Source organism: Monodelphis domestica, chromosome 3, assembly GCF_027887165.1.
Source record: "Monodelphis domestica isolate mMonDom1 chromosome 3, mMonDom1.pri, whole genome shotgun sequence".
NCBI lineage: Eukaryota > Metazoa > Chordata > Mammalia > Didelphimorphia > Didelphidae > Monodelphis > Monodelphis domestica.
In genome coordinates this window covers 38,313,756-38,340,784 of record NC_077229.1, presented here as the reverse complement: position 1 = coordinate 38,340,784, position 27,029 = coordinate 38,313,756, and the positions used below count along the sequence as shown (strand labels likewise).

Here is a 27,029-nt window from a genome sequence, read left to right as displayed (position 1 = left end):
ACCTTCGGTCTTGGAGTCAATACTGTGTATTGGCTCCAAGGCAGAAGAGTGGTAAGGGTAGGCAATGAGGGTCAAGTGACTTGCCCAGGGTCACACAGCTGGAAAGTGTCTGAGGCCAGATTAGAACCTAGGACCTCCCTTCTCTAGGACTGGCTCTCAATCCACTGAGCTACCCAGCTGCCCCCCAAAATCTGTTACTTTGTAAAAATCATTTGCATGTACTTACAGTGGATCATGGCCAGGCATGAAGAGGAAATGGATCTCATTTTTGGTGAGAAACCTTGTATTCTATATTTTCTTAACTGATACAGTGTGTCAATGATTATAAGCTATATTTTTGAATTTTAAAACTCTTATTATTATATTTTTCTTGCATGTGCAATATATTATTTCAGTTTTTTAATTTTTCTCTCCTTATATTTGAAGGATGTCACCAGTATTAAGATTTCTTTAACTTTTTTGATTTTGCAGTAATATAAGTTTAACATACATTTGCTATAATGTCAATGCATGCCCCCAAAAGCTTGACACTATAAAAGATGGTGTCATTTATTGATAAAAATTATGGGACTTTGCTTAATGATTCTGTCCGATTCCAGAACAAGATATACAAAACAGCCATTGCACAGGGCCAAAGAAGCACAAAGCTAAACCTGAATTGTGCCAAAAGAGCACACAGCCAAAAAAAGAGAAAAAACCAATCCAGTTAGGATTGATGCCCATCTAAGCCAATACAAAGGACTTGAACCTAGAGTGAGACTCGATTGCATGTAAAGGAATGTCAAAGGAATGAAGCCTTCTGCCTGAGCTTCCCTTTAAAAGTTTGGGAGGGGTCACAAGTGAAAAGGTAGTCAAAACAAAGCCTTTTGCCTAAGGGGCTAAGACTCCTTTTAAAGTAATTTGGGAGAGGTCACAAGTGATCTTTCCTTAGCCCTCAGGCTAAAACTGCTAGGACCATGTGCTATTCTCTTTGACCAAAGCCCACTTAAATTTTTAAACTAGAGAGGCTGAAAAGCAGGAAAATGGCTTTTAAGCTGGCTCACTACACCTTTTACTCTGGTGATCTAGCCATTTTTTGTTGCAAGAGATCAAAGCAGGGGCTCCTTTTTTAAAAGTTTCCTCACTGCTAGTCAGCAAGGGCCAGCTAATTAGATATTTTTTTTCCTCACCCAGAGTCACTCACCCAGAGTCACACAGCTGGGAAGTATCTGAGGTTAGATTTGAACCCAGGTCCTTCCCTCTCTAGGCCTGGCTCTCAATCCACTGAGCCACCTAGCTGCCCCTTAAGGTTGAAAAGAAAAAAACTGCTGTTTTCAATTTAACTTAAGGAGAAAAGGGAAGAGAAAAAAAATTGTTTTATACTCACCTATTCTAGCAGCTGTGTCTTTAAGCAGAATTAGCTGTTAAAAGGACTGCCTGAGTGAGGAGGAAGTAGAGTAAGAGGAAAGAAAATTCAGGAAAATTTTGAGGGGACTTGGCACAGCCTTCGTGGATTCACCAGACTGTAAGGGTTAAATTTAGGGGTTGAGACTGAATATAATAATTATTTGTCACCAAGGATTTTATTTATAAAATCCTAAATGAAACACTCAATCAGAATGGAGTTTTATGGTGATTTAATTACAACAGGAGGAAGAGAGAGAGATAGAGAGAGAGAGAGAGAGAAAGGAGTTAACTCAAAACCACTCTGGCTGAGGCTGAGCCAGCTGGGAGTTTAAGGCCTTGGAGAGGCAAGGGAAAGAAGGGAGTCAGTCCTTATCACTCATGTGACTGATCTGGAGGGAAGCTGTCTGAGGGGCTCCTCCAAGCTCGAGCTTCAGGATCCAACTGCTCTCCTCTCTCTCCACAGGAAGTGAGGAGAACTCTCTACCTCACTTCCTGTCTCACATGTTCCAATGGTGGCTCAATCTTGGCTTAGGACAGCCTAGACGGGCAGTTAGTTATTTCTGATTTGTCATTTGCTAGTACATTCCTGGGTTCTAGACCAAGCAAGATGGAGAGAATTTAAAAATCAGACCTGCATAAAAATTAAAATAAGCAATAATTAAAATGTTATTGCAAATATATTATCATTGTAAAAATAAAAATTAGCCATCAATAATTTCAAATATTATAAGAGATTTATTAATGATCATTAGAAGTAAAGAAATAAAAAAGGTAAGAAAATAAAACCACGTGCCCATGAGTAATCTACCTGTTCAAAAGCCTTGCACAACACCACAATCACCAATAGGAAGCAAAGAGGAGGCCAAGAATCCCACCCAATATATCACCTTGTCTATGTCACCAGGTAAAGATAGGAAGTCAGTGGGAATGCAGTTCTTAGGTTAACACATTCCCCCTGAGATCTGGTGGAAGACTCATCTCTCCAATGGATCTTGTAAACATAACCAATTTTAAAATCACAATAATTTGAGAATAACAGAGTAAAAGAACAAATACAATGATTTCTAGGAACATTGCCAAAAGGCCAATGAGGTGGAATCCTCCTTGGGCATAAGAGTAGACATACAAAGCAATTGTATTCAACCCCTCACAGTTTAAATCACCACATCCCAAAATTCACTCTGGATCTTCTAGTGCAGTGTGTGGTCTGTCCAGGCATCTTCATGGCACCTTCTCCAAACAGTTCACTTTCTGGATTTGGAGAGGTAGCATGTTTCTTATCCTGAAATTTCTCTCAAAAAGAATGTAAACTTTGCATTTTAGAATAATAATACACCTGACCCTGTGAAGCACCTCAGGGTCTCCTAGGGGCAAAATCCCAGTAGGGGACCCTAGCTGCATACTGAGCTCTCCATCCAAGCTCTTTTCCATCCCCAGGCCAGTTTTGCTCTGCCTTTTGCCCTTCTAGGCAGGCTCACTGAAGCCACTCCTTAACAAGCCTCTCCCCAGGAAAGCCCCAGGGCCCAGGCACCTCTCAGAGACTGCCCGGCCATCATCAGATGAAATTCCTTAAAGCTTCTCTACCTGGACCAAAAATGAGCCCACCAAGTAGATTCTTAGAGGGAGAAATGTTTAACAGTAGTGGCTTAGAGTGCTTCATGCAGCCTCCTTTGATTGAACCAAATGAAAACAGGTGTGAATTCACTTCTGCTGGTGATAAGATCTTGGAACTACTAAACTGGAACTTTGAGATTCATGAGTTGAAGAGCTAGCTTTACACCTAACTAAAGTGGGAAAGTTTCTAAATCAGCTCTCATTATAGATCAGCTTGTGATAAGGAAGCAAGTTCCATCTACATTATTTTCAGCTGTTTTAAAGCCGCCTGTGATAGGATAAATGATTTCTTTTGTAAAAGTGGGTTCAGCACTAGTAGGTCTTGACCACAGAGCTGAGCACCACACACCACTGCACAGAGTCCAAGGATTGAACTCTGGTCACTGACCCCTGGGAAAATGCCAATCATAGGAGAATGACAATTCTGAAGTCATTAAAGTTGGGGAGCTTAAATACCTTTTTAGGTAAAACATGGGGGCTGAGGTTAAGAGGGACAGTTGATTGACTTTACTATGGTAAGAAAGGAAAATGAGGAGTTCCAGGCAGGAATAACAGTGAGGGGCTGATGCCCTACAATGGACAGAAAAGGGAAAGACCCAGCCCAGGACTGGGCCACCTAAGAAAAAAGGACATTAGCCTAGAGGGAGAAACCATTGGGACAAAAGAGATACTTAACATCAGATGGGATTAGCTGTTCCCATCCAAACTACCAGGATGTCTGTTGTCTGGTGAAGTAGGACTTTCCCTCAGGGGGAAAACTCTCCTGTGACAAGGTCAAAACCTGGGGTTTCTACCTCCCAACTAAATAAACTGGGGATCTCTAGATTTCCACACTGACACATTCTTTCAGGATTGCCTAGAAAACAAATTTTGCCTATATTATTCTTTAACTCTTTGTCTTAATGTCAAATAGCACACTTCTAATTTTGACTTAAGACCATCTTATTAGAAGAGATACATTTCACTTAAAATAAGACCAGAATAAATTCAATTACATCAATTTATATTTTCCTAAACATACACACTTTACCTAAGGCCCATCTATAGTTAGCATTTCAAAAAGGAGACCCATATGTAAGAAATTCATTTTTATGTTTTATTTAACTTTTATTTTAATAACAAATTTCCACATAATCTTTCTGAAATTATATCATTCATACTATCTCCCTCCCTTCTTCAATCCTGCTCCTAGAGCTGACAAGGAATTCAATCTGTGTTATACATGTATTATCACCCAAAACAGTTGTCCATAGCATTCCTTTTTGTAAGGAATAATTTTATTTTATTTTTCCCTGTGCACGTGGTAAAATTTATTCTATCAAAGCTTTTCAAAGAAACAAAATGAAACTGAAAATGGTTAAGTAACAATGATGGAAAATGGGAGCTCACTCGTTATTTACAAGGACATATTAACCCGCATTACAAATGATCAAAAGGGGTGGAACCCATTATGGAAATGAGATGGTTTCACTCTTCAGATACAGGATGACTGAAAACATTCTATCCACTAAATACCTGCTTCTTTGGAAGCAGATCAGCTAATATTTAGAAAAATACACCAAAAAGGGTAATTTTTACATAAATGAGAAATTTAGCAAAAATTACGCTCATGAACACATTTAGGCAATTTTTTCCCTAAAAAGTCCAACAAACAAACCAACAAAAAAGCAGCAACGTCTAAATGTCTCTTCCTTTAAGTTGCATGCTGCTCTTAGGGTTTCCAGAGCTTTAAGAGCCCATCTTCGCTGTAGGTAGCAATCAGATTCTGATGGGGATGGTGAGCAATGCCAATGACATCCTTTTCATGAACTGTCAATGTTCGTTCCAGTTTGCCAGTTTCTGTGCTGAAACAATACAGCACAAAATCTTCACCCACACAGTAGATCCATTCACCCCGTGGTGAGAGGGCACAGCAGACAAAGTCGCCCCCTTCTCTCTTACCAGAGCTGAAACTCCTGACAATCTGTCCCTGCATGTTCATGATGACTACTGTATTTGACGCGTTACACACAACAAAGTGCTCTGGATTTTTAGGAAGAAGGAAGACACTGTTGACAGTGATGTCTGTCCCTGCAGTGCTGCCAAGAGATTTGAAGGTATTTGTACACTCGGTGGTCTTCATATTCCAAATCTTCACAGTGCCATCAGATGATGCACTGATTATGGAATGTCCATCTTGAGTAAAAGTAGCTTCATTAACAAATGAAGAGTGACCACGAAATTCCTTCAAGGTTTTCCCAGATTTTAAGCCGTGAATTCTGATCGTCTGGTCAAAGGAAGCACTAAGGATCTGACTGTTATCCTTGGAGAAGCTTAGGCAGGTGACACCTTTACTGTGTGCCCTTTCAAATCTCCTTAAACACTGTCCACTCTCTATCTTCCATACCTTAATTTTTCCATCTTGGGCCCCAGTTGCTAACATTTCTGAATCTCTGCTGAAACACATACATAGTACGGCATCATCCATCATCATGAAATTATCTTGGGCCTGGTACTTGAGATCCTTCCTAATTCTTCCAGTTGTAAAGTTCCATACTTCAATGAATCCATCAACAGAGCCAGTGACCAAATACTGGCCATCCGGAGAGAATTGAGCACATTCCACATGTGATTTCTGGCCAAACTTAATTTGTCTGCTTAACTGTGTAGGAAACTTCTCTTCTTCCACATCTTTTACAGCTGCTTTGCCTCTGAACAAATCAATAGTCATGCCAGGAGGAAGCAAACCTTGGTGCTGTTGCCACTTCAAAGCCTGTCCCAACAGCGCCAGAAGACGAGATGGAGGTACAACACTCACTTCTCCAGCTAAAGCCTGTGCAATTGCTGCTCTTCTTTTCTCCTTGCTGCTTCCATCTGGATATGCCTCATGAGGATCAAAATAGGGTCTGGCCAAAATGTTCTCAAGATGAATGTATCTCTCCGGCTGAGTTTGTTTTAACATGATCATGGGGTCAGTCTGTCTCAGAAGAGATCTGGCAGCACCCAATTCACGAAGTTCTATCAATTCCAGAACCACCTGTTCATAGAGGTCAATCAATGTTTTGACTGGCAATTTCAGGGACTGTATAGCTTGCAAAACAGCATCCCAATGTCCACTGTTGATATCTGCTACAAAACTCTCTATGCTGTCCACAGTATTCAATGTTACAGTTGTCTCCTCCTGCAAAGTGGCTAATGCTCGATGCAAATGATTTTCCTTCAAGTACTGCATGATGAGCCGTATAACATCGGAAGACTCGATCTCAATGGACATCTTGACTCTCCAGGAGAACTGCCACTAATCTGGGGGAGAGAGGAAAGAGCACCACGTGAATAATTTCATTTAAAAAACAAACCCCAAATCATATACCCAAATAAACAAGTGATAAATCACATGTTTTTATCTGCATTTATACTCTGGCAGTGCTTTCTCTGGAGGTGGATAGTATTGGTTTTAATAAGTCCCTCAGAATTCTCCTGGATCATTGTACTATTGTTAGTAGCAAAGTATCACATTTGACTGTCCCACAATTCTGTAATTACTGTGTATAATATTGTGCTGGTTCTGCTTATTTCACCCTGCATCAGTTCACGTAGGTCTTTCCAGTTCTTATAGAAATCCATCAATTCATTATTTTTTATTGTACAATAATATTCCATCACCATCATACACCATACTTTGTTTAGCCATTCCCCAACTGAGGGACATCTCTTTAGTTTCCAATTCTTTATAATCACAAAAAGTGCAACTATGAATATTTTTGTACAAACAGGTCCTTTCCCATGTCTTTTTATCTCTTTGGGATATAGACCCAGTTGGTGGAACAGAAGGTATGCCTTCTTTTAAAGTCCTTTGGGTATAATTCCAAATTGCCCTACAGAATAGTTGGATCAATTCACAACTCCATCAGCAAAGCATTACTATCCCCAAAATTGTTTCCAATATTGATATATTTTTCTTTACTGTCATATTGGCCAATCTGCTAGGTGTAAGGTGGCATCTCAGAGTGGTTTTAATTTGAATTTCTCTAATAAAGAGGGATTTAAACATGTTATATGATTATTGATAACTTTGGTTTCTTTATCAGAAAACTGCCTTTCATATCCTTTGCCCATTTATCAATGTTGGGACTTAAATTATATGAAGTAATGTGGCTCAAGTCAGAAGTATATTTACCAAAATAGAGGATAAACAATAAAGTAGAGAAATGTGAAAGAGGTTAGAGAAAATGCCTGTCCTGCTCCTCAGCCAGGAGGGCTGGTAGTGAGTAACCAAGTGGCCTCCTACAAGATGGAAGCCAATCTCTTGGGAAACTAGGAAGGGAGTCAGACTCTGACTCTTGGACTAATTTGCTGGGTGAGTGAAAAGGCTAAGTTGAAGTCAGGATGCAGTCTCCAATGAAGTTCCCTCAGAGACTATCTCCAGGAGACACTCTTCACTAGACTGACTTTAGCCTAAGTATTGTGTGGCTTTTATGGTGCTCTCCTGCCTCCTCCCCTCTTCCCAGGGGTCAATCACAGTTTCCAACTTGTCTAGCACTGCCCAGAGGGCAGTATTTGTGGCAACTAGTTTGTACCTTCTGGAGGGGTGAATACTCATAGTTGCTGAGGGTGTGAACTCTTAGTTATTGAGGAAGTTTCTGAGGATGTGAACTGTGTGAAGTTTCTAACTGAGTGAGGAAAAAAGGGTGGAGCTCTCCAAGTATCTTGTTGGCTTCTCACCTAGGACTAGGGTAGGGTGTGAATTCACTAAGTGGTTTGTCAGCTCTTCCACCTAGTTCAAGGTTGTGTTGCTTCAAAGTTAGTGTTAACACCACCTAGGCAAAGAGAAGAAAGGATTCCATTTTCACAAGTGTGAACTCAAAGAACAAAGAGAACCAAGAATTTCCTGTCACAGGATATATTTCATTTAAAACAAAAACAGAATAAATTCAATTACACCTGTGTCTATAATCCCAAATATTAGTATTCACAATCTAAGATCTATGTTCTGTCAGCATTTCCAAAAGAGAGCCCATTAGAATTAGTAAACTCATTTTGAAAAACCCATTTTTAGCATTCAATCTTGGGGTCAGGAGAAGCAAGAGTGAACCATGAAAAATTCATTTTGCCTCCATTAAAGAAGTCCTATTATGGCCAGCAGTGTTGAGGGTCAGATTTAGTAAAGTTATATCAATTACCCAAATACTTGCAAGGATACAGTCCATTTTGGTTTGAATGTTATGCACCTTTTTATTTTGGTGGCTTCTCTATTGGTTGAATGCTTTCTCTCCTGATGCCCAGCTCCTGAGTTTGACTTTTGTCTTTAATTTGTTACGCTGACCATTTTCTAATGCCTTAGCTATTAAGTATTTGGAGGTATCAACCTGGAAATCCAGAAATCCCCAGTTTATTTAATTGGGAAATAGAAACCCCAGGTTTGGACCTTGTCACAGGAGAGGTTTCCCCCTGAGGGAAAGTCCTACTTTACCAGACAACAGACATCCTGGTAGTTTGGGTGGAAATAGCTAATCCCATCTGATGTTAAGTATCTCTTTTGTCCCAATGTTTCTCCCCCTACTATTTACTAAATCTGACCCCCAGCAATGCTGGCCATAATATGGCTTTTTTTTGTTAGAGACAAAATGAATTTTTCATGGTTCACTCTTGCTTCTCCTGACCCCAAGATTGAATGCTAAAAATGGGTTTTTCAAAATGAGTTTACTAATTCTAATGGGCTCTCTTTTGGAAATGCTGACAGAACATAGATCTTAGATTGTGAATACTAATATTTGGGATTATAGACACAGGTGTAATTGAATTTTTTCTGTTTTTGTTTTAAATGAAATATGTCCTGTGACAGGAAATTCTTGGTTCTCTTTGTTCTTTGAGTTCACACTTGTGAAAATGGAATCCTTTATTCTCTTTGCCTAGGTGGTGTTAACACTAACTTTGAAGCAACACAACCTTGAACTAGGTGGAAGAGCTGACAAACCACTTAGTGAATTCACACCCTACCCTAGTCCTAGGTGAGAAGCCAACAAGATACTTGGAGAGCTCCACCCTTTTTTCCTAACTCAGTTAGAAACTTCACACAGTTCACATCCTCAAAAACTTCCTCAATAACTAAGAGTTCACACCCTCAGCAACTATGAGTATTCACCCCTCCAGAAGGTGCAAACTAGTTGCCACAAATACTGCCCTCTGGGCAGGGCTAGACAAGTTGGAAACTGTGATTGGCCCCTGGGAAGAGGGGAGGAGGCAGGAGAGCACCATAAAAGCCCCAAAATACTTAGGCTAAAGTCAATCTAGTGAAGAGTGTCTCCTGGAGAGAATCTCTGAGGGAACTTCATTGGAGAGTGCATCCTGACTTCAACTTAGACTCTGACTCCTGGACTACTTTGTTGGGTGAGTGAAAAGGCGGACTCCCTTCCTAGTTTCCCAAGAGACTGGCTTCCATCTTGTAGGAGGCCACTTGGTTACTCACTACCAGCCCTCCTGGCTGAGGAGCAGGACAGGCATTTTCTCTAACCTCTTTCACATTTCTCTACTTGTTTCCCCCTCTATTTTGGTAAATATACTTCTGACTTGAGCCACATTACTTCATATAATTTAAGTCTAACCACTACATGTGACTTTTACAATCCCTCCTAATTACTTGCTGTTGATAAGTCAGAATATATTCTATTTTGCATGAAGAGAAAGAGTTAAAAAAATAAAATAGGCAGAATCTGTATCAGGCAGCCAGGAAGTTGAAGTTGGGCTAGTTCCTTAAGATGAATGCTCTGACTAAGGTGAAGCTCATCCATGAGCTAAATGAACAGGAAATGGAGCTTGGGGATGCTGAGAAATTATCCTGGCATGCTGAATACAAAGAGAGCCCCTGGATTTTTGGTGGAGGGCTCCCTTATGAATTGACTGAAGGGGACATCATCTGTGTGTTTTCACAGTATGGGGAAATTGTTAACATCAATCTTGTTCGAGATAGGGAGACTGGAAAATCCAAAGGATTCTGTTTTCTATGCTACAGGGATCAGAGAAGCACCATTTTGACTGGTGACAATTTTAATGGGATAAAGATATGAGAAAGAACTATTCGAGTGGACCATGTGGCTAATTATAGGACCCCTAAAGATTCCAGGCATCTGGATGATGTTATCAGAACCCTCCAAGCAAAGGGCTATGGGGTTAAAACCCCATTCCCTGGTTTTCCTGAATCCTCTGAAGATGAGAGGCTTTTGAGAAAGCATAAAAAAGCCAAAAAAGAGGAGAAAAAAGTCAAAGATGTTAGAATGACAATGAATAAGCAGGACATGCCTGCATCATCTTCCATAGATGGCAAAAAGAATGTTCTTTCTCTGGTTGTTTATGCAGATGGATCCAGATCCTGAGTCTAACAGTGAGGCTGGAATGGAAGCAGCTGGGAGTAAGAGAACAGCAAAAGAGATCTGTGGATTAGTGTATGGAACCTATGGAGATGATGATTCTTCTGAACTAGAGGAAGATCAAGATGGTTATAAGGAAGAAGGTGTAGAAAACAGCAGACAATTGGAAGATGAGTATTCAGAGACTGAAATACCTGAGGCTAATGATGTCAGAGTGCTTTCAGAACTGGAAAAGAGAGATCCCCAGGAGCTGGTCATCTCCTTCTCTGAGAGACTCAAGAACATGATCCCTGAGGAGATTACAATCCCCCCTGAGCCACCTGGAAGATGCTCAAATCACCTTCAGGACAAGATACAGAAATTATATGAGTGGAAGATCAAGAAAGGGATGGATTTGAATTACATTATCCAGAGCAAGAAGGCATTTAAGAATCCTGGCTTCTATGAGAAACTTATACAATTCTGTGGAATTGATGAAGTTGGCAGTAATTATCCCAAAGACATGTTTGACCCCCATGGATGGTCCGAGGACTCCTACTATGAGGCTCTAGACAATGCACAAAAGATTGAAATGGACAAACTGTTAAGCCAAACAAGAGACGGCAAAAATGGAGTTTGTGACAGGCACCAAGAAGGCACCTCAACCAGTGCTGCTGCCACCATGACCACCACAGGTACAGCTGCTCAGAAGAGAAAGATTAAGTGGGATTCTGCTATCCCAGGGCAATGACAATAGCCCAGCCTACCATTCTTAACACCAGAGCTATCCTGCCTGCCTCCATCACGAGGACAACTAGTACTAGTGTTTCTAAGACTAAGGCCATCTGAGCTGTAGGTATGATTGTGAAAAATGGCAAGCAGTGATGGGCCTGGTACAGGGTGGGGCATACTTCTTGTTGAGGGACAGGAAACTATACTCCAGGCCCTTGCCAGGACTATGACCCCAAGATGTGGAATACCCCCTTGGACATGGCACCCTGAGCACTCACTAGAGTGCACTAGAAAACTAAGGTTTTCTAAAGAGCTTCCTCCATCAACAAGGATTGGGTTTCTGTCTTTCCATCCCTGAAATAAACAAGCATTCTTGTTCTAGTCCCAGTGAGAAGCTGTTGCTCAGTCATCTGGAAGGACCCTTGTTGCCAGTCAGGCCAGTAATACTGTTGCAATCATTTTAATTTGGCATTCATTGCTCTGTGCTATATTGATATGAAAAATAGAAAGAAAACTGACTCAACTGTTCTCCCTCAAGCACACCTTTAGAAAGGAGAGAGGTCAAGGAGTGATTCAAGAAGGTGAAACCATGGCATAAGAAGTCCTCAGCTAGTTGCAGCAGGAAGGAAAAAAGAAGAGAAGCCAAAGCTCTAAAAACTGCTCACACAGCCCTCACTAGCATTCTGATTGAGGGTCTTACGAGAAGAAACACAAGTCTGAAAGCTTCAGGAAAGACTTCTATTCCTAGGATTGGGCCCCATCTTAGAAGTTGTACTAAACCACATGTTTAATTGCAGCTGTGGCAAGTTGAATGTCAACTTAGAAATGAAGATTCATTAAAAAAATATTCACTTAAATGAAGCTGTTATTTTCTGTAATTAAAATCTCTTCTATAAGAAAAAATAAAGTGAAAAGATCTGAATTTACTGCTTGCATGATCTTAGGAATAAATTACTTCAGTTTATCAACCTATAATGTGGATATTCATTTTATCATTATTCTTTTGGGACACATATTGGATTCTTAAGAGAATGGTGTTCAAATACTCAAAACGCTCAATTAGAAAGACAATAGACATTTATAATGTTTTTTACTGTGAATTTGGAATAGCTGGGATCTTTTTAAGATGCCCTTATCTATGAAAAGCAGATCTTAAGATCTTTCTAACTTTGACAAAGTCCAGTGATTTGATTTTAGTTGAGGAGAATTTCTAAGCCTTTAAACTCTCACGGATTTCATAAAGGCCACAAACTGGCTGGGTCAGATCAAATTCCTCAGGCAAAGTAGTCATCCCAACATCTAGATTCTTAGAGGATGTTGGTCTAAGTATCATAAGCCACTACTATCCACATCTCTCCCTCTGAGGTCAACCCAATGATAAAAGTTGTGAATTCAGACCAGTAAAGCTGTAGACATATTTCATAGCGCTGTTCATATAAAACCAAGTGTGTATTGGTAACAGTCATATGGTTAGCCAAATATCTTCTCTTGTAATTTATGCCATATCAGTTGTTAAGGAACTGTCTCTGAGGTTCTAACTATTTCAAGTGTACTCTATTTCATTAGGATTATAAAAACGGGGCAGCTGGGTGGCTCAATGGATTGAGAGACAGGAGGTCCTGTGTTCAAATTTGACCTTAGACATTTCCTAGTTGTATGACCCTGGGCAAATCACTTAACCCCTATTGCCTAGCCCTTACTGTTCTGCCTTAGAACCAATACACAGTATTAGTACTAAGATGGAAGGTAAGTGTTTTTGGGAAAAAAGGATTATAAAAGCACTTTCAGAAAATTCGTCATTGCTTTATCTGATGTTTGAGATGTATTTGGATATGGTTATGTTTGTTTCAGTTCTTCTGGTGATGTGACCTAAGGTCTGAGAGTGTTGAGATTCATAAGAAAAAGGGCTAGCTTCACACTGTAAAAGAGAATTCTTTGTTCCCATTGAGTTTATACTTGTGAAAGGGAATCCTTTATTCTCTTTGCCTAGTTGGGGCTAACACTTTGGTTAACAATAACCTAAGTACCCCTACCTTTTGATTGAATCAACAAAAGCTTGAACTAGATGGACAAGCTTGAAAACCACTTAGTGAATTTACATGCTCAGAAACTCAATCAGGCAGGAATCTGTGAACCTTTTTGATTATGAGAACTTAACCTTCAGAAGGTAAGAAGTCAATCCCACAGACACTTCCCCCTGGGCAGTGCCAGACAATTTGGAAACTGTGATTGGTCCCTGTGAAGAGTGGAGGAGACAAGAAGCCACTAGAAAAAGATCCTAAATTTCTGAGGCTAAGAGTCAACTCCAAGAAGCCAGTGGGCTTTAAGAAGAAGTTGGACTTCAAGAGGGAATTCAGCTTCAAGAAGAAGGTCAGCTCAAGGAAGAAAGTTGGCCTTAGGAGTCACCTTCAGCTTGAGTCATCATTTTGACCTGCCTCTTGGAGGGAACTTGGGTGAATGGATAGCTGGCTTTCCCTTCCTGTCTTCTGGAGAGAATTTAATTTCAGTTGAGGGTCAACAAGTCCTGACTGATCTGAGCACTGGAGCAATATTTAGTTAGATAGGCTAATGTCTTCTCAACCCTTTTGTATTTCTCTATTTTAACTCTTTCTACCTCTTTTGTAAATAAAAGCTATTAAAGACATGTTGAGTTTCAGCAGTAATACTTTGAATCACCACCACCATTATTATTTGTAATCTTCATATATTTTAGTCAAACCATTAAAATTTAATTCTTACAACACTTAACTAGAATGGGAAAGAATGTAAATCAGGTCATGTTATAGATCAGCTTCTGTTAAGGAAGCAAGTTCCACCTAAATTTGTTCAACTGTTTTAAAAGCCATCCATGTATGATAGGTGAATAATTTCCTATCATTTGAAATTACATTTGACTGAATTAGTATCATTTGATTGGTACTGAATTCTGTTCCAAGCATTTAAATTCATGATATTGTGACTACCATCATGTTTCTAAATTCTCTTTTAGTATAAAGGTTGGCAGATTATTGTATCAAATATACCGTTAAATATGGATGGTTTTTGGTTTTTAATTTTTTTTAACCTCCTTTGAAAAGTTCACTTCCTTAACACATGTATAATAGTGTAGTCGCTTGTCAGCTCCAGGAAGGAAGAGGGGAAGGAGAGAAAATGAATCGTGTAACCATGGAAAAATATTTTAATTTTTTTTTAGAAAATCAAAAGAAAAAAGAAAAGTTCAATTCCTGGCCCATGTAATTTTATTAGCTCTGCTGACCACAGATTGTAATATTTTAAAGTATGGTAATTTAAGAAGTTTCCAGGTTTGCCTATAGCAAAGAGGAAGTTTCATCTGAAATTATTTAGCTATCACTCATGGAAATTGTGGAGTTATTTAGGGTTATGAAAAATCTCAAAACCTATGAAGTGTAATTTTGGGGAACCCTCATCACTCCTTAGATGGAGAAATGAGGGTTGAAGGCAGTGAGGAAAAGGGTTGATGAAAATGGTTTAGCTCACTACTCCCTCTGAGTCCCTGAATTACTTGAAAGAGAAAAAAATGGAGATCTCCCTTTGGTGAAGGCTTGCCCCTTGATGGCCTTGTCCCAGCAGAAAACCACTGTGTTGCCCCAAGGAAGACCCTACAAATAGTGACGAGCTCCCTGCTGACAGAAGCTGGGTTTGAGAGTAGTGAGAAAGCAGAGTTGGAAACATCAATTGAGATATTACAAAGGTCCCTTTCAGACATTGGAATGAACGTTAAATCCTATTGGGAGCACATGGGCAGGACACAGGAAAAACTCTCAGATGCTGTAGTCACACTTGCTGAGATGTATTTTGATGTGGAAACTCTCCCTGTATTTGCTAATAGATCCCAGAGGACAGTCGTCATATCAACTCCAGTCATCAAGAGACCCGAGGCTCCCAATGTCCCAAGTGCTACACAGAACAGGGCTAACCCAGCTCATAACCCTAGCTATATCCCTACATTTCCAGATCCCCACACCTACATCAAAATACCTGCATGTTGCAAGTCTGTGCCAGATTACCAGGTCCTTCAGGAAAAGGCTGCATCAGAGAGGTGGGATATGGAACAGGCACTTACTCGTTTTGTGTGCCAAGGCAGGCAAGACCCAGAGTCTTTTCAAAGATATCAATCCGTTCCTACTGATCGCTGCCAAGCCACTTCCCATTGACTACCTGACAGCCCTTCTCCCATCTGAACTGGAGATGCAGCAGATGGAAGAGACTGATTCTTCTGAACTAGGTGAACAGACAAAGAGAACCTTCCTCACCACCTCAATATGGATGAATCTGCTGCAGAGAAAGAGATGCCTCTGTTCAACAGCAGAACACTTCCTTAGTGGGGAATCAGACTGAAGGGACTTATCAAAAACCCTTATCTCTGGCCTGCCAAGAAACTCAAGATCCTTAGGAAGTAGTGAATTAGAGAAGGATGAGGGCATTCTATTATTTGTCAATATTCTTTGCTTTTTGACAACTGGGGAGAAATAAATGTATTCACCATTAGATTTAGACCCAAAATCAGTCTCCTTGTGCTAAGTAGACATTTTCCTTGTTTGTTTTTTTTCCTTTTTGAACACCTATGATCAACTTTGAAGTTGAATGAACCCTTCCTCCAACAAGATGTTTTAGCATATAGTTGACCAGAGTTTTCCACCCAGGACTTTTCTTCCTGTCCCTCTTTTGGGACAAGAGGGGAAAAAAGCCCCTAAACTACAAAGGGATGTATGTACTGTAAAATTGAGATTTGAACTCTGGACTCCATTCCCCAGGAGTCCTTGCTAGCTCCCAGAATGCCCTCTAATCTCACTGAATTCTCACCTGGGACGAGAACAATTTTATTTAAAGGGTCTTCCCCATAGGCGGGTGTCTTTTGGACTTCCATTTTGGAGCAGACATGACTCTTTCCATAATGTAGGTGAGGTCTTGTCTAGGCCTCTGGCCTAGGCATGTGTTTCTTATCCTGTATTTTCTTTAATTCTTAATCTTTAATAAACCTCATAAAAATATAATACTCCTTGCAGCGAGAAACTAATTTTTACCTGCCTCAGTCTCCCCAGTCTCCCCTAAATTTTAATCTTTACAGTACCTGAAAAGATCAGAACTGACAAATCCTGAGAAGATAAATATGGTCAAAACTGGTCCTGACGGCAATGGTTACAGGATGATTGCAAGAGGATATAATTGCAAAGATAATTGACTTCTGATCATATTAAAATTCACAGGATTGAAGAGTAATGAAACCTTCAATTAAAGAAATGATTTGAGGTTTGAAGGAGGCAGGAAACAAGCTTAATTTAGCTCTCCAAAAAAGGCCCACTCTCACAGTTCCCAAAATCAACATTGAAAGCAGTTTTTGTTATCAATAAAAAAAATATACTTCCCAGCAGGAAAGGGGTACTATAGATAAGATCGGTTTAGAGGAAGATCAATGAAGTCCCTACAAAGTCATACTTTCCAGAAAACACCTATGTCAATTGTAATACATTGCTAGGATCAGCAGATTTAGGGAAGAATATTGGATAGCAAAAATGTTGGCTTATCTTTGTTCTTGAGAGCTGAGTCTGCAGTCTCTCAGAGGTACAGGGTTCTCTGCCTAGATGTGATAGTCCAGTCAAATAATGGATGAGAGACACTGCACATTCAATCCTACATGCTTAGGCATCACACAGTGTTCTGCCATGGCACAGGGTTCATTTAGTATACAGGTTTGTGAGTACATGCTTCTATGGCATGCAATCAATTTTCAACATACATGTTTCCATAGAATCTAACAAAAGTCTTGGAGCCTAAGGAGATATTCAATGAAACATTGTTGCTACAACAGAGATGGGTGAATGACAGGATGATCTGGAGTTTAGTTCTTCATGACCTGTAGGATGACCAGCTAGGAGAATCAGCTTTCATAATAAAATCAGAATTACTTTAGAGGTAGGTAACAAAAACATTTTGGTCCCGGGTGCAGGGTCAAGGGGTGAGTGTGAGATAAACCAGAATTAGGAATTCCCTCACTTTCCAACTTCCATATTTCTAAGTTTCACTCAGGTACTTAAAGATGTTGCTCTGGTCACTGCAATAAAAAAACCAGCTAAGTGTGTCCTATCAACCTGGGCTTGAAAGGTGATTGATATTCTTGGATTGCTTGGCTTGTCATGGGAGCAAATGTAACTGCAGAGGGAAAGGAGGGGGGTAAAGAGTGCATGGAATTCCTTAGGTTATAATTCTGTGAATAACATCTTTGGAGTGGATCTTAAGGATGATATTCGGGGGGGGATTATAGTGGGGCATGTGTATAAATTCTGTGAATATTTGTTCTCATGTTACTTCCTCTGTAACAGGGGGGAGAACAACAATCCTAGTCAGTAGTGGGGGAAGTTAGTGCAAGAAGTCATATAGAGGTTTTTCAGTGGGTGTCTCATCTTTCCAGAAAAGTCACTTTGTAATTCTGGAAGTCACACATGACCATGTCAGACAGTGTGGGCTTGATGGCTTCCAGAACTTTGTGAAAAGAAAACTTGTAACTTTGTTTTGTTTCTTTTAAAAGTTTTAGAAACTTTTAATTTATAATTTTCCATGGTTACAAGATCCCTGTTCTTCCCCTCCTTTACCCCCACACCTGCCTCCTATTGCTGATACACAAATCCACTAGGTTCTACATGTGTGGTTGATCAAGAACTATTTCCATATTATTGATATTTGCACTATTATGATCATTTAGAGTCTATATCCCCAGTCATATCCCCATCAACCCATGTGGTCAAGGAGTTGTTTTACTTCTGTGTTTCTATTCCCACAGTTCTTCCTCTGAATGTGAATGGTGTTTGTTTTTTTCCATAGGTTTCTCAGAATTGTCCTGGATCATTGCATTACTGCTAGTTAAGAAGTCCACTACATTTGATTGCACCACAGTGTATCAGTGTCTATGTACAATGTTTTCCTGGATCTACTCCTTTCACTCTGCATCAATTCCTGTAAATCATTCCAGTTCACATGGAATCCCTCCAGTTCATTATTCCTTTGAGCACAATATTATTCCATCAGCAACATGTACCACAATAGTTCAGCCATTGCCCAAAGGACATATCATTTTCTAATTTTTTTTTTTGCCACCACAAAGAGCACAGCTATATTTTCATACAATTCTTTTTCCTTATCTCTTTGGGGTAGAACTTGTAACTTTGAATGAATCACTGTGGTGCTTATCAGCTGTGTCAGTGAGATAATGGGTTGAATTACAAATAAAAGCTGATGTGGAGAAGCCCCAAATCGAAGAGGCTTCCAGGCTCCTCCCAAAATCTGTCTGTCTTTCTGTGCCTTTTCTTTCTTTTCTCTCTGTCTCTCTCCCACATTTTGTGTCCCTGGGCTTCCTTCAAAAGGTTTAGAGTCCACAATATGTACCCATTTCAAGATACCCAGAAAGGAGTGCCCACACTGAGACCTACTGTTTTGTTGAATGTTTGATTTTGGAGAAACAATAATATAATAATGTTTTAGTCCTTACTCTGGGTAACAGGCTAATTCAATGATTTCATTTCCTGTCAGAGGCTTTTATTCCTCTTGAAAACTAGAAGGTGGGTGTAGGGAGGGAAAGGAGCAAAGAACTCATTTTTCATCCTGTTTGAGATCAAGAGGTCCTGTCAATTTGCATTCCCATGTACTACATTCCAGATGACCCTTTTATTGGCAATCAGGTCTGGCACTTGTCTCCAGATATTAAGAAAAAATAAATATCATGCATAAAACATATTTAGTTTAGTGTGAAAATAAGAAGTAATGATCAAATTCTAACTTGAAAGCACAGATTCCATCTTGGCTGCCACACATACTTTCCTTGATTTTGTTTTTCTGTTATTCATGCATAGGAAATAAGACTATGTAAATAATTTAATATTCCATGTGGGGACAAGTGGTTGTAATTAATCAGTACCTTTACATTTTCTAATTAGAAGAACCAAAAACTTATTCCTCTCTTACCTGAGCCGAAACTTACTCCTTCTCCCTCCCAACTTGGAAATCCCTAAAATTTTTCTCCAATTAGAAATTAGATGACCTAACTTTATATCCTAGTTAATTGTTTTTGTTATAATTAATTTGAAAATTGTGCTATAAAAAATAAGCAAGATGATTTCAGAAAAAGCTGGAAAGATCTACAGTAACTGAAGCAGAGTGAAAGAACCAGAACCCAGAGAACATCGTACACAAAAAATTGCAATATTTTATGAAGATTATCTGTGAAAACTTGGCTGCTCTCAGCAATGCAATGATGTGGAACAATCCTGAAAGACTTATGATGAGAAACACTATCTCAACCTCCAGAGAAAGAACTGTCAGTCATCTTTCATATCAGTGTATTTATGGTTTTATTTTGGAGTTTTTGTTATGTATGAGTTTGTTTTTACTACAATGACAAATATGGAAATGTTTTGCATGACAAAAAAATAAATTTAAAAAATAATTTGATTGTTTATTGGATATAAAATTTGCTTTACTCTGTACTTAGGGTCTTTGAACTGAGAAAGTCATTGACCTTTTTTAATGATCTAGCTAATAAATCACTTATAACCAAATTGGTCCTCAGATGTTTTTCCCATTACACAGAAGTTTCATCCTATAGTCCAGGGATGGTGAATCTTTTAGAGATGGAGTGGTAGGCCTCACCCTCATTTCACTCCCCAAACCATGTGCCATGCCCCTCTCCCTCAAGAGTTCCAGGCATGCCCTACTCCCCCTTACCCTACACAGGGGAGGGAGGAAACACTCATTAGGTTGATTGGTTGGTGGTGGGTGAAGTAAGGAATGTCATTGTCCAGTATAGAGAGGGGCAGGGGAGTGGCCTGAGCACTTGGCTCCCCTCCAACTCTGATATCTGTGACCTGACCACTTTACCTACTGTGCCTTCCCATTGGACTGCAAGGCAGAGGGGTGGGGGATGTAAAGAAATGTCATTAGGCATGGCAGAGAGGTGGAGGGAACAGCGACTCCTGAGTCCCTCTGTTTTTCTAATAATGATTTCTAGGGTTGGGGAAGGTGGCTGTCTGCCCACAGAGTGCTGTGTGCCATATTTGGCACAGGTGTCATCGGTTCACAATCACTGCTATAATCTGTGAAGCCCTGAGAACAGGCCCAGGCAGGAGAAAAGATTGGTTGGTTGCTTGTTGAATTACTTTTCAGCTTCTATCCAGGTACAGGCAATATGTCTTCCCTTTTGGAAAAGGGGAAAAAAAGGTTGAGGAGAGGTGGGCAAGAGGTGCTTAGGGGAGATTAAAGGCAAATGTGAACCTGGAAACCATACTGCATATTTTGGCCTAAGACACTTCCTATCTGTGTGATCTAGGCAAATCACTTAATACCAGTTGCCTTTCCTTGCCACTCCCCCTTTGAATGGATACTAAAATGGAAGGTAAGGGTTTTTTAAAAATGAGTCAAGTAACAACAATGACTTTCAATTTTGAAGGTCTGCCAGGACCTTTTGGGATTTTCACATGTTGCTACTAGCAGTTGTCAAACACAGACTTGATTAGATCAAATTATATCCTAAAACGGAATCAGAATCTGGTCTTGAGGGTGCTTCCCTATTAGGAGAATTATGGTATGAGAGTTTTCAAGATTCCAAGAGGGAGAAATGTCTAACAGTAGTGGCTCAGAGTGCTTAATGTGGCTTCTTTAGATTTGAATTAGGTTAACGTAATGGAAACAGGTGTGATTTCTGCTGGTGATAACATCTGGTAATCTGAGAGCTTTTAGATCCACAAGTTGAAGAGCGAGCTTTGCACCTAAGTAGAGTGGAAAAGTTTTAAATAACACCCAGTATAGATCAGCTTATAATAAGGAAGCAAGTTCCATCTAAATTTGTTCATGTGTTAAAGCCACCTGTGATAACATGAATGATTTCCTTTGTAAAAGTGATCTCTTCTTTGATTCTCTTGAGTTATACATTTTTAAAGACTGGGGTCAATCTGTTAATTTTTTCCCATAATTCAGAAGATAGTAAGGTCTTACAACACTGCTAACACTTGGAGGTCATTGGTTTGAGAAATAGGCTTGAGGGCTGAATGTAGTCCCTTCTGATAATTGCATTTAAAAGTCTGCTGCCTATCTTGAAACCTCTGACCTCATGAAAAGATCTTGGGATATCTCGGAAAAGTTAACACCTTGTGAACCTGTGCTCTCATCCGATGTTACATCTACACCATTGCCACTCCTTCCTAATCACACCTCCCTGTGTAGAGTGTTTAAACCAGCTCCTTCCACATCAGAGGAGACACTCCTGCACGCCTGTTGTGACTTGGAACTGCAGTTCTTCCCCCCTGAACAAAATCTCTCCTTATTGCTACTTTGGGAGTCCTCTTTATTTGGGATCGCCACATCTGGAGGAGGTGGTGGGATCTGAAGACTCCTACTTAGCCAGCCACCATTTTCAACCTTGAGCATCAGGGACCAACACAGGGACCCTTTGAGTCTAATCAGGATTCTATTCCATTTCCTATCTTGGGGAAGTCAGTCTCTCAATTTCTCCAAACTCACATCTCTTTTTCAGTTCAGTTCTTGGCCCTTTGATTGAGGGTTTTCAGACCCTTTGGCAATTTGGGTCCCTTCCCACAGGTTTCTCTAAAGAGACAGCTGCCAAATGCTGAAATCACGGACCAAGTATTTGGATAACTGGCCAAAGTTAACCACATTGACCCCCCCCCCCCCAACACTGCTGGCTACAATAGGGCTCCTTTGATTCAGACAAAGTTAACTTTTTTGTGGTTGACTCTTGATTGTCCTTGACCCAGGACTGAAGGCTGAGAATGGACCTTTAAAATGAATTTATTGATTGATATTGTGAAGTGTGAATCAGACTCTGTCTAGCATCACCAACTTTTAATTTAATCAACCAAACACTGAAACTGTGCCTACTTACCACTTTGTTATCAAGTAAGAATTCACAAGTCCCTTACTTAGAGAGCTCCACCCTTTTAACCCAAATAGTCAGGAACTTGTGAATCCTATGATCAGAGTTGACACTTTCAGAGGATGAGAGGTGTGAATCCCACAGACACTGCTCCTGGGCAGTGCTAGGCAATTCGGAAGCTGTGATTGGCCCCTATGAAGAGGGGACGGGACAAGAAGTGACTATAAAAGTTCTGAACTTCTTCAGCTGAAGGTCCACAATGAATACTACCACCTGAGTTTACCTAACCCAGTGCTTCCAGGCATCCTTCTACCTCATCTGGTGTGATGCACCCACCTTTGGTGCCTCCACTTGAACCTGCTCCACTTGGGATGTTTCCACCAGCTTCCTTGTTAAATCCAGAAGTTTTATGAGCCTCACCTGATTTCTTTAAGAGACTCAAAGTAGATGATACCAGGGCAGCCACTATTGACAAGAAAGCCACAGTAACCATCAGCTCCAAGCCATGAATCACTAATCCCAAGGCAGAAATTACCAGATTTATACCCACTGCTCCAAGAGTTTGACCAGAAAACAAGGGAACTATTGCTGCTCCCCAAAGAAAATCAGAAGAAGATTCCACTATACCCCCCTTGCCAAAGCGATCCCCAAGTCTGTTCACTCTGCTTGGTTCAGTACAAACCAAGGATGCTGTATATGAAGCCTTCATGAAAGAGATGGAGGGGCTACTGTGACAACCTGTGATGCCAGGGAAGGTTTTAACCCCACAGATTCATATTAGAAAACATTAGAGGGGCGCTTATATATTGGACCTAAGTGCAGAGGAGTTACCTTTTATTCTTATGTCAAGGGAGGATTTCAGAATTTTAGTCTTGCCCTTTTCCTCTGGATCTCTCCTCTTCCTCACTGCCTGAAGCCTTGTTGATTCACTCCCTCTTTCCTGCCCTCTCCTTGGTTCTCAGACTCTCTTTCCTGCTTTGTTAGCCTTCTCCCCCTCCCCTTCCTGCATTTCTAAACAAGACCAGCCAGCTGTCTTGTAGTCCATCTGCTGTTATGTATGTAAAATGTATATAAGCTTGGCTGTTGCCATGACTTGGTGCTTAGATTTTGGGAGATGACTTCACTAAGCCCAGGCGTTACGTAATAAACTGCTTCTTCCTACCATTCTGGGGTCAGATTGCTTCCTCTGTGGTAACAGGGCATTTCCTAACTTCAGTGCAAGGATCATCTTAATGGTAGTTAGCTTTGCTCAGACTTCACTGCACAGAAGAAAACAATATTTCAGAGTAGACAGGTAAGCTTCCATAGCAAGGTCCCTTCACGTCTCTACTATCCCCACCACCACCATTTCCATTTTGCTTTGCAGGCTTGAGATAGTTAGGATTTTAGTGTCTGTATTTCCATTTTTGAAATCCTTAGGTGGCTGGGTAAGCCCTTGGAACAGACACTTGTAGAAACCAGTGCATCTCTTCCTGTGTTTTTAATTCTACTTTTGTTGGTTTTTTAACTTTCCTTGTAAATATTTTGTAATGTTTTACTTGTAGTGAAATGGGTCATAGCTTCATGTCTGTACTTTGAAGCAGGATGCCTGAGGAAGAAGAATATAATGTATATTAATTGAAGATGATTTCTCAGTTACAAAAAAAAAATGAGTCTCAACCCCCCCCCCCCAACAAACCCAGCCCAAAGAGCTAAACTCTGGAAGATTTGGCTTCCTAGTTGTCAGTCTATGATTTTTATGGAATCTTCAAGTGGTTAAAAAATACTTCATACTCTTAGGGAAAATAATCTCCTACTTTCTTGCCTTATTAAGGGAGGAAATTACTGACTCAACTTCCCCAAATTTAGCAGTACTGTGTTAGGTGTGCCTGTACATTCATCAACATCATCCTTGTCTTCATTGTTGTCAACATCAAATCATCTGTCTTTTCCTGGCCCAGGAAAGACTTTTCTGGGTGGCCAAACCAAATAGCATACTATGGAGAGTACTGAATGAGAACCAAAAGACCTAAACTCTAGAACTGAGTGACGACACTGTGCCCTTTGGGGTTATAAAAAAATACCTTTTTCCTGGACTCAGTTTCCTCATTTATGTATGGTTGAAGCTCACCTGGACTCTGCATTAAGTTAATGAAATCAAAGAATAAACCAGGCATGAATGAGAAAAATAGATACAACTTTTTAAAATTTATTTAAGTGCCTATATAGTATTGAGAAAGAGAATAGCTGGATTATGATTCTGCAATCACACAATTATCCCTCTGGGTCTAAAGGCTCCCTCACCATTTCTCTGTTGCTTCCTTCCATTGGTCTTCCCAAACCCTTTTCCTCCTAGATCTTCAATAAGAAAACAAAATCCCAAGTGCCACAACCATTGCTCAGAATCTCCCTGCTATTAGAAGGAACAACATCCCTGAAAACCATCTTCTCAGAGGAGCAGGAGCTCAACTGGCTCAGGCAGTTCTTGAATATAATCTCTGGTGATCTGCTGAGGTGAGGAGTCTAATTTGCCTTCAAGAAATGATCTGTAAAATACCCAAAACTCTTCATTAAACTTTATCTCTGACAGAGGGAAAAAAGATAGTTCTCAGGCTCTGCCCCTTGGCTAGCCATGAACTTTGCCTCTTTCGTTCCCTGATGAGAACACGTTTAATCTCCTTCATGGGGCAGGACAAAGAGCTAACATTTGGCACAGAGAATGGGGCGAGGCTTCCTCAGGGTCCCAGCTGTATATTAGAGGCTCTAAATGGAGAAACCACAATGTTAACATTTACAGGTTCCCCCAGTGCTAAAGGAGGTGGCAGAATTCAGTCATGACATACCATAAGGAAGAGTACAGAAGGGATTCTTGCTAATACTCCACTGTGGCGTGTCACTTCTGGGAGCCAAGATGGCAGAGTAAGGAAAGAACACCCTGAACTCCTTCAAATTCACAACTATAAAAACCCTCTCCAAGTGAATTCTGGAGTGGGCAAACCCACAAAAGGGAATATCAAAGAGTCTTCCAGCCTACGACAATGGAGAAATTCAGCAGGAAGTTCCTGTCTAACTAGGGTAAAAGGGGAGTGTAATCCAGTGTTGGCACAGCCTGGGCAAACTTGTAGTAAGGAAAGTAAAACGAAGTGCAAATGGTGTGGGGGAGGGGAACTTTGGAGGGGGGTGGGATTGAGATCCAATACAATCCAGATTAGTCAATTTTTACGGCCAGAGCACAATAGGCCCCCAAGGCATCCATGCTGGCCCTGCCCACCAGAGGGGCTCTAGAACAAGAAGCTTGGCCAGTGCCCCAAGAACTGGGTCAAAATTTAGCATGTAGGCAAAGGTCATCAAATAGATGAGAAAAATGAAGAAAATTCTGACCATGGAAAGTTACTTTCATCTCTGATGCTGGTCAATTAAATGATTTCTCTTTTGTACTCTGTTCTTTACTTATAAAAAGATATGGTATCTCCAAATCGGGGGTCTGATGAATCAAGATCAAGAAAATTGATTTGTGGGTTGTGTCTCTACTAAGAAATCATAATATAAATTTCTTGGAGAAGCTGCCTCAATTTACCTTTTGTTAAATTCCAAATGAAATAGATTAGCTCTGGTCAGATGAAGTATTATATATCTTTTGGAGAGAGGGCAGTGTGCTTCAGCAAACAAGCTGACCATGGCCAAACAAGGGACACTATTTTCTGGGGCATAAAGATCCATTTTGAATCTCCTGCTCTGCCTGGATGACCCTACTAGAATAACTTCATCGCTTCTGGTCTCATTACTATGCTCCTAACCCCTAACATGATTAACATCACCTCCCTCAGCTCTTATCCCTTCTGACTGGGTTGATAGAGGAGCCTGACTCCTTCCTCTTTCATACTCCAAAACCTTATCTCCTAATCTCCCCACTTGGTACTAACCAGGCAGGAGGGGGAGGGGACCTACTCCTTTCCTTCTTCCTTCTCCTTAATCTCCTCCACTATCAATTAAATCACCATAATATTTCCAGCTGACTTGGGTATTTTGTTATTTGGGATTTCCCCTGGCAACCAAATTAAATTTTTAAGTCACAATGCTAAAATGATCCTTTATACTCTCTCATCAATGTCCCTTACCTATGGAGTTGTTACAGTTAAAAGAGTGGTTGCCATAAACTGTGAACGCAAAAATATGGGTTTCAAGACTTTGAATTTCCAAAACTGTAAAGATTATTTTTAATATAAAACCAAGAAACTAAAAATTAAGTGGTTGCCATGGGAAAAATTTCCAAATATGAAATACCCAAGTCAGCTGGTTTTTAATGGAGATTTTATTTTATACAAACAAGGAATTAAGGAAAGAGGAGAGAGCATAGAGAATATAGTATGAAGGGCCTAGGCCTGAGCCTTAAGAGAGATTAGTCATTCTTTTATCACTCACAAGATCCTTCCAAACAAAACTCTAGTGTTCAGAGAGACCCTCCAGTTCAGCTCCTCAGCTCAACTAAATTCAGCCACCGAGCCCTCCAATTCAGCTTCCTAAGCTGAACTAACTCTCAGAGGCCTTCTGACCTCCTTTTAAAGAGAATTTTCTCCTATGTCACCTCCCCTAAGTTTTAGGTCTACCAATCACAGTAGAAGTTTTCCAAAGAACTGACCATTCTTAATTCACATCTTCTTTAGTTCTCAACTTCTCTGGATAGACTAAATCTTCACCTCTTTTGTTAAGCTTGCCCTTTGCAAGTTTGCAAGTTGCCTGACCTTTTAGTGATTAATTTGACCTTCATAGGTACTTAGCACATTCTTCTATTAGATCTAAAAATAGACCTAGCTTAAGGGCTTTTTGCCTCACTATGTGTTAAGTGCTTTTTCATTGTTCAGTAAGGAGTTTACAACTTTATCTTCCCCTTAAGGTATGCCTAAGTATGGGTGGAATAATATAAAGTTCTCAATACATTCCTGATCAAGTGCCTCCATTGTTTAAATGGGGGATAACCTTAAACTTAATATTAAGATAATGTTCCAAGGGAGAGTTGAGAATTTTTAAGATTCACAGAGTTGACCTGATTAATATTCCCCTGAGTCTCAAAAGGAATAATGCAAGAGCAAAACACA

At 40.2% G+C, this 27,029-nt stretch overlaps 1 protein-coding gene and 2 pseudogenes across 1 annotated transcript; 2 read left to right on the top strand and 1 right to left on the bottom strand.

The window, feature by feature from the left end:
* Positions 1 to 4,173: 4,173 nt before the first annotated feature.
* On the bottom strand, positions 4,174 to 6,300 carry LOC100018946 (WD40 repeat-containing protein SMU1-like). The gene has a single exon (XM_056820832.1). The coding sequence runs from the start codon at positions 6,251 to 6,253 to the stop codon at positions 4,712 to 4,714; it is 1,542 nt and encodes a 513-aa protein (XP_056676810.1). The 5' UTR covers positions 6,254 to 6,300; the 3' UTR covers positions 4,174 to 4,711.
* A 3,434-nt stretch (positions 6,301 to 9,734) lies between these two features.
* LOC100027433 (SAP30-binding protein-like) lies at positions 9,735 to 11,207 on the top strand (annotated as a pseudogene).
* Positions 11,207 to 15,397, top strand: LOC100618047 (transcription initiation factor TFIID subunit 8-like; annotated as a pseudogene).
* Positions 15,398 to 27,029: the final 11,632 nt, after the last annotated feature.